Source organism: Prionailurus viverrinus, chromosome A1 (assembly GCF_022837055.1).
Source record: "Prionailurus viverrinus isolate Anna chromosome A1, UM_Priviv_1.0, whole genome shotgun sequence".
NCBI classification, from domain to species: domain Eukaryota; kingdom Metazoa; phylum Chordata; class Mammalia; order Carnivora; family Felidae; genus Prionailurus; species Prionailurus viverrinus.
In genome coordinates, this window is record NC_062561.1 from 199,287,285 (window position 1) to 199,295,367 (window position 8,083).

Genomic DNA, 8,083 nt, shown 5'->3' on the forward strand with positions numbered 1-8,083 from the left:
AAAAAGCTTAACTTTATATTGACTCAGAGTTCCTTTTCTTAAGAAATTCTGAAAAGTTTTCAGCATGTGTCCATGTGGATGTGTTTTGTTAAAGGAACGTTTTTATTGGTCTGGCTTCCACTTCCTTGATCTGTACTATTATTATTAATTAAAATTGCAAAGTCAATGCCTCAGCTTACCTTTGTTCTCTCAGAGAGACAGGAGTGACCTGCCCCAGAAGGACTGGGTATATTGGCTATAGTAATGCCTACATTGCTGAAGTATGGAGAAGAATTTAAAATGAAACAGGGTGAGATTTCTTAGAATGTGAGTAGGCCTCAGTTCTAGAACAGGTTTTGGCCACATATTTGTTTTTATTTTATTTTATTTTGTTTTATTTTATTTTATTTTATTTTATTTTTTATTTTATTCTATTTCTTATTTTATTTTGTTTTATTTTATTTTATTTTATTTTATTTTATTTTATTTTATTTGTGCATCTTTAAAATTTTACAGCAATTTTCTTTTCATGCTACAAACGACAAGCACTTACAGTAGTGTTGCAGGAGATGACTGTAGAGGAAAGGAAAGTGGTGGGGAGTTTCCAGCTGTAGGTAAGCAAGGTATCTGCCATGTAAGTCACTCCCCCACAACCTCCGAAAAAGCAATCATTGCTCTCTATTATTTGTGTGTCTGGATCCTTTTCATGAGAACTTGGAAAAGCATTCAGAGTTTGGGTTAGTGAAGAATGCAAACAGTTGCCATACACATTCTAGTGCCAGAGTTGGATCAGGGAGTGACACCTGACTTCAGGCTTATCTGGGGTAAGACACCATGGTTTCCTTGCTTACTTGTTGATAGAAGTCAAATTCAATTCATTTTCATTTAATTCAGCTCATTTATTAAGCATTAACTGAACACCCGCAGCATGTCAGCTATGAGCTCACAATGTAGCAAAAGAGATGCTTGCAAATTAATGAGAATACAGTATGATGTATGATAATCTGGGAGGATTACATGAATGAGTGAATACATAGGAGAAGCTTTTTAGAGAATGCATAGTGATGTGGTTTGAAGTGTTGGAGTTTGGAGTAAACAGCCAAGAAAGAATTCTTGAGACATCATCAGCGCAAAAAGGTAGTTTTATTAAAGGACCCATGGGCAGAAAGAGCTACACTGGGGTTGTGAAGAGTGACTGATTATATACCTTCAGGTTAGAGGAAGTTAGGGATAGTGTAAGTCTCTAAGGAGTTTTGGAAACAAAGGTTCCAGGACCTTGAGGGACTAGCTGCAGTTAGGAAAAGGTCATTTGTTACTGTTCAGTAAAAACTCAGTCATGAGACCCTTAATATGTATATCATGTGGCCATAAGCTTGGAGTATGATTGCCAACATATATCTTGGGGGGTAAAGATAAAGGAAGTTTCCAAAGGAATTTTTCAATGTTAAAGTAGGATCCTGGGGGGTCGGGATAATGTTAAGCTAAGATTCCCTTTTGCCCTTAGCAAAGTGTCATCATTGAGGCAGTTGAGCTCCTAGAGGAATGTCACTTTGCCTGTTACAAGGACTTGTCAATGGACATAGGCAGTAAGGAAATTTAATTTTTTTTTCTTTTGCCTTTGGTTCCCATATAATTCATAGAAATTGTCACAAAGTAGGCATTAACAGATATGTGTTAATTGCATAGATGCACAAATGGATTACAAGATGTGCACAGGCATACTCTCTGTTCTTTGGAACTGATAGTATGATCTTTGGAACATATAATAATATTTTTGGAACTTAGAATGTAATAGTGGGGTAAGATAAGCTTGGGGTCCTAGACCTGAGATCACACTTTAGCGGTGAGAAAACCCATGGAAGACATCAACTAATTCATGGGAATTTGCAAAACTTTACCAGCCATGTTTGACCAGCCACATTTTACAGACATGTCTTCTGGTAGGAAATAGTTAGACAGCAGTCTCAATCCAGGGCAGCTTTCAATGTCTTAAACAAGAACTATCTAGCAAAACAGTATTTCCTGATTCTTGTGCTTGAAGGCTCCCCCTCTTTTTCTGTTCATGTTTTAGAAATACACAAGAACTAAGTTATCCACTGGGTGTTTTTCTAGCTTGGGCAAGAAGAAGCATCTGCTTCAGTTTCTTTGCTTTTCTGATTCCCACTACTGTTCTTTTTTTTTTTTTTATATATTTATTTATTTTTGAGAGAGAGAGCATGAGAGGGGGAGGGTTGGATGTAGGGGTACAGAGGATCCAAAGCAGGCTCTGTGCAGTCAGCAGAGAGCCTTATGTGGGGCTCGAACTCACAAACCATGAGATCATGACCTGAGCAGAAGTCGAAATTGGACACTTAATCGACTGAGCCACCCAGAAGCCCCACTACTGTTCTTAATTAACCCTTTTCTCCCAAGATGTGGCCCTAAGATGGTCTAAGAGACATCATCAAAAATAAAACAAATCTGGAAGATTCAACTCCTGAACAAAAAGAGTCAGACCTACGTTTATTTCCCATATGTCTACTTTATTTCGCAAAGAAATAAAGACACACTGGTGACAAGATTAGGCAGTATGGCATAGGTTATATGGGAGAAGAAATATGTTTCATGTGCCTTGGAATCAGAAGATAGATTCAACACTTTCCAAAATGTACAAATTTCAGTTTGTTGTTAGTTTTCCTGTGGAGAGAAAATAGCAACAGATGAAAATTGCTGAGGCCATAGACGTTTTATTAGCATCCAAACTTCGCTAATGAACCCCCCCCCCCCCAGTAATGTACCCAAGTCTCTCCACTTATTGGTGTTTTTTTTTTTTTAATTTTTTTTTTTTAATGTTTATGTTTTTTATTTTTGAGACAGAGAAAGACAGAGCATGAACGGGGGAGGGGCAGAGAGAGAGGGAGACACAGAACCGGAAGTGGGCTCCAGGCTCTGAGCCATCAGCCCAGAGCCTGACGCGGGGCTCGAACTCACAGACCGCGAGATCGTGACCTGAGCCGAAGTCAGACGCTCAACTGACTGAGCCACCCAGGCGCCCCTTATTGGTGTTTTTAAAAGGGGGTGGGTGACTGCAATTTAGAAATACTTGAGCAACTGGTGCTGGTTATGTGAGGATGATGCTCAAAATATGTCACAATCAGTTTATATCCCTGAAAACATATTTCATGAATTTCTAATAAAAGGAGACTCGCTTAGAAACCCTTTTTCCATAAATGATTTTGTCTTAAAGTCACATTTTGCACTTTCCATCAAATGTAACTTTTCATAAAACTATTTTTTCTGATAAGAAAAAAACCAGGACAGTATGCCGTATATATATTAGGTGTTTGTTTTCACTCATGTATGTTTTGAAAATACTTAAAAGGATCTATACGTTTCTATACATTCTAGTATATCATACACCATCTTCTATTAAAATTTTTTTAAAATGTTTATTTTATTTTTGAGAGACAGAGACAGAGCGTGAGTGGGGTAAGGGGCAGAAAGTGGACAGACACATAGGATCGAAAGCAGGCTCCAGGCTCTGAGCTGTCGGCACTTAACTGACTGAGCCACCCAGGCACCCCTTATATTTTTTGATCTGACGCTAACACATCTTTCAGATGATTACTTTGTTACCTTTAAGCTAATTTTGGCTACTTGATTTTCAAATTCAATTTTTATTATAGCTCCAAAATATATTTTGTTGAGAAGTCACCCTCTGAAACAGAACAATTTCTTCAGGATTTTTAGTTATTGTCGCCTTTTGTGCCAATAATTAGGGGGCTCTAACGTATCTAAACTTAATGGTTAAAGCTGAACAAGTAAATCTAGTTCATTCTAACATATGACTGGACTGGCATGCCTAACAGGAGGGATGTTCCTTGTCCCTGGAAATAATCGAGCGTAGACTCTGAGATGACGTGAATTATTTGCAGAGGGAGTTCAAGCAATAGATTAGTAGGTGGAAGTTGAATGAGGTGCCCCTCCAATTTCCTTCCAACTCAAAGATTCTCGGATTCTTTGCTTTACTCTTACTGCCAGAATGTGTAGAGATCCAGTGACACTAGCAACCCCAAATTTTACATATTCATCATATTCACATATTCATTATTCCCCAAACCACTTTCTCTAGTGGACATATAATTGTCGTAACACACAATTACACCTTAAACACAGAAAAGAAAAACATTTCAGTACTTACCGAACTTCAGAACAAAAGAAGCAATCATTGCCATAAGTTTTGCCGTCAGATCCACAAATTGGTGCATATATTTCATAACAAAATCCCTCTTCTCTCCGTGGGAACTTCTCATATTTACTGCAGTCAACCTGGAAATAATAGTAAAAGCCTTCAACCGAATCTTTATTCCCAAGATTTAGGATTTCCCAAGCAAGCCTAGAGGGCTCCCCAATCATTTGTTTCCTAGTCTAATGGTCATTTGTTTCCTATTCCTCCTCAAATGCCTTTGAGATATATCAAGTGTGAAGATTTCTTACATCAGATATAAAATCATGAGTGATAAACTTCTTTATGGCAGCTTGTAACCAAATCACTATTTATTTAAAAATTAAAAATTTAAATTTAAAAACATCCACGGCCAATTCACAGATGTAACCATGCCCATGGGGTTAGTGTTCTACACATCCTGCTATTCCTCTCTTTTTCTTAAAAAATTCTATCTGAATGCAAGAGTGAGATGTATTATAGGGATACCTACTATAGTTTTAAGAACTAGCACATCATTAGCGACTTTTACCATTCATTATTGGTAACAAATGACTTGTTATACACTTAACCAGCACACAGACAGTCACATGTATTTTACTCTTGTAAGTTGAGAACCACTGTTCTATATGCAGGAGCAAAGCCAGCGTGTAAAGCTCTCTGCAGGAGCAAGGATGCAATCACCAAGAAAGAATTTTCTGGGTTTTTCATCTATGAGCAAGCTGAAGAATGTGAACAGGAAAAGTCAAACACATCAGGATTCAAATCCTGATGTGCTCTGGGATATGACCCTGGGATAATCATTTTACTTCTTTAAGCTTTGATTTCTTTACCTGCCAAGTGAGGACAATAATAACTACAGTGTAAGGTTAAAGCAAAAAATATATATAAGCAAGAAGATACATGTAAAATGCTTAGCACTTTGTGACATGCTATTATCTTTATCCCTTGGCCTACACAAACTCCAGCTCTATTCAGAAGACTCTACCTTTCCAGTTTTTCTGACTCTGAATTCCACATGTAAGATTTTACGATTTGATTATCTCCACTTGGATAGCATGAAATATGGTCAAACTTCAAGTTAAATTCATCTTCCCCTTCAGCTATGTTCCGTTAATTAATCATTTCATTCCTTTGGTTGCTTTACACCATGCACCTTCTAAGTTTTAGGGCTGAGCTGAGAGCTGGCAATACAGAGATTAGTATGCGTGACAAAATGGCAGAAGGACCGCAGGGCCTAGTGGAGTATGGTGGAGAATGGAAATTACAGGGCCCCCTGGTGAGTATATTTCAGCATGACTTCACTTCTTGCCTGCTCAAACCCCAGTACCAGGACTCAAGGTGATATGTACAAGGAGACTCCCAAGGCTTCCTCTTCATGAATCTTTTTCATTCTCAAGCAACCAGGAAATCATGAGAATAGAATAGAGAATCCTATTATTCTCTTTAATAGGTAAAACAAAAGATTCAAAGAGATGAAAGAGCTGCCTGGGCCCCAGAATCACACAGCTGAAAAGTCATGGAGCTTGGTCTAGAACCCAAAATGCTTGACTCCTGGTTTAAAGTTTTTACCACCACAGCTAGAATTTCTCAACAATAGTTATTACTTAATATGAGTCATAAAGGGAAGGTTCAGTTAATATCTTCATTCTCTAAGATAAAGAACAAAGATGTGTCTGACCCATTTAACAATTACAACAATCATGACTTGTCCTTATTGAGCTTTACTACGTGCCAGGTACTTACGCTCACCCCTCTTCAAGCGTTGTGGCTTTAAGTCTCACAATAAGCTTATGAACCCAGTATTATGGCCCATGGCCACACAATCAGGGAGCTAGAATACAAACTCAGGACTTTATAACTCGAATGCTAGGTATCTAACCACTTTGTTCTATTATGTCCCGTTCAGAAAGGTCTCTTAATAGTTTTTTAAATAAAACCAGTCTTGATACTTAAACACTTCTTCAAACATGTAGCAATTTAATTAATGTATAGTAGCAAATGTTTCCTTATTGATACTGGCTTTAAAATTACCTAGAAGTAGGACCTTTATATCAAGATGGATGTACTGACCTGTTGAGGGTGTGTGGCACATTCTACATCTGTAAGAAAAACAAAGACAAGAGAAACTAAATTAAACTCTGGAAGAACCTCATCTTAGTAGAAAAATGGTCTTTTATTTATGTTTCAGCTCTCAGACTGTCAAAAATATGAGTCTCTTCAGAGCTGTGTATCAATATAATATCAAAGGTTGAAGCTTAGCACATATTTTTTTTTTCTTTTTTTGGAGTGGGATTAGAGCATAGCCAACTACTATAATAATGAAGAGAAACTACTATAATACTGAGAAGTTCTTTCCTACCTCATAATCAGAATTTAGGAAATATTGGGGAAAAAAAAAACACCAGAGAAGTGGTTTTATATTTAGGGAATGTCTGCTGTTATGTAGCAGGAATACGTGGCAGTTGAAAATTCTAGGGAGGCAAAGTTCAACTCAATGAAAAATAATAATAGTTCATGTTGCCAAACAATGGATGAGACTGTTTTATGAAGAAATGGCATCCCCATAAATGGTGATATCAAGTCAAAGCAAAGTCTGGATGTACACTTACCAAAGAAGTTACACAAAATATTTATATGGATGAGACTTTGGTCTCAGCTAACCATTTAGCCCCAGAATCGATAGTATCTCAGCCCCAGAGATAGTATCATTTAGTGATTTATTGGTAGAGACAAAATAATGCATTTCAAAAAACCTGCCTTATTATCTATGTATCTGTGTTTATCCCAGAATTCTGTGAACAGAAGACAACATGAGCTATTAGTATCGGGGAAGGGTGGGTATAATAAGGGAGATACTCACTGAAGATGGATGTCAAAGCCAAAGCCAAGAGCAGGGCAAAGGCTGTTGCTTTCATGCTGCTGAAGTGGCCAAGGGCAGTCAGAAGGAGGCAAAACCAGTAACTTTCTGCCGTCTGCTCTGCCCACTTGGGTTCTACCTTATATATTGACAAGAGTTCCTGCCTCAATTGTGAAGTAACTATTTCCAGAAACAGAATCCTGGGAGGAGGTCAGAGACATATGCTAGTATGGGAATTCTTTTATTGTGAAATCAGATGGTTGCTCATGTTTGCTCATTTTAATAGACCATAGAACCCAATAAAACTCTTATTTCTTTGTTTCTTTACATACTTGAAAGATGGAGTGCTTTCACAGCTGTTATATGATTGGATCTTCATAACAGATCTGTCAGTTACTACAATTTTCTTTGTTTTACAGATGAGAAAGTGAAGTCAGAAAGAAGTTAAGTCATTTCACCCAGTTTACTACATATTCTTGGTTGCACTACTTTTCCAGGAACACTCACCAGCATGGCAGCTTTCTATGTTTCCCCTCTTTTGACACTTTCCCAGTTTCCCCTATCTTCTTTCCTCCTATCTTCTCCAGCACCAAATGGGAAATATTGGCAGTTGAGACTCTAGACTGGGCACAGAGAAAAGGTATCAACACCCAAGTCTTTATTCAGCAGTAACAAGCAATGATTTATGCTCTTAGCAGGGGGATACTTTCTCCAAGATTCTAAATTTGAGGAGATGGTAAAATGGGTGGACTTGTTGAATAGTCACTCCTCATTTAATGCCAGATCTCTGGTGGAATTTCCTCATCAAAGAACCTTGGAAGAAGGGATTCCTCAAAGGCAATAATAAAGAGCTATGTGACCATCTTAACCAATAATGGATTTATTGGCTGCAGTGGCTTGACTGTACCTGAAGCACAGGCTCAAGGTTCAAGAATGAGATGTTGGGGTGCCCGGATGGCTCAGTCAGTTAAATGTCAGACTCTTGATTTCAGTTCAGGTCATGATTTCAATGGTCATAAGATTGAGCCCCATGTTGGGCT

At 37.9% G+C, this 8,083-nt stretch overlaps 1 protein-coding gene across 1 annotated transcript; it reads right to left on the bottom strand.

Annotated features, from left to right (window-relative positions):
• Window positions 1-2,542: 2,542 nt before the first annotated feature.
• LOC125174701 (serine protease inhibitor Kazal-type 9-like) lies at window positions 2,543-7,145 on the bottom strand. The gene is made up of 4 exons (XM_047874358.1): window positions 7,047-7,145; window positions 6,257-6,285; window positions 4,160-4,287; window positions 2,543-2,655 (listed from the first exon to the last, which is right to left on the bottom strand). Exons 1-4 carry the CDS (start codon window positions 7,099-7,101, stop codon window positions 2,610-2,612), a joined length of 258 nt encoding a protein of 85 aa, XP_047730314.1. The 5' UTR covers window positions 7,102-7,145; the 3' UTR covers window positions 2,543-2,609.
• Between the last annotated feature and the right edge of the window lie 938 nt (window positions 7,146-8,083).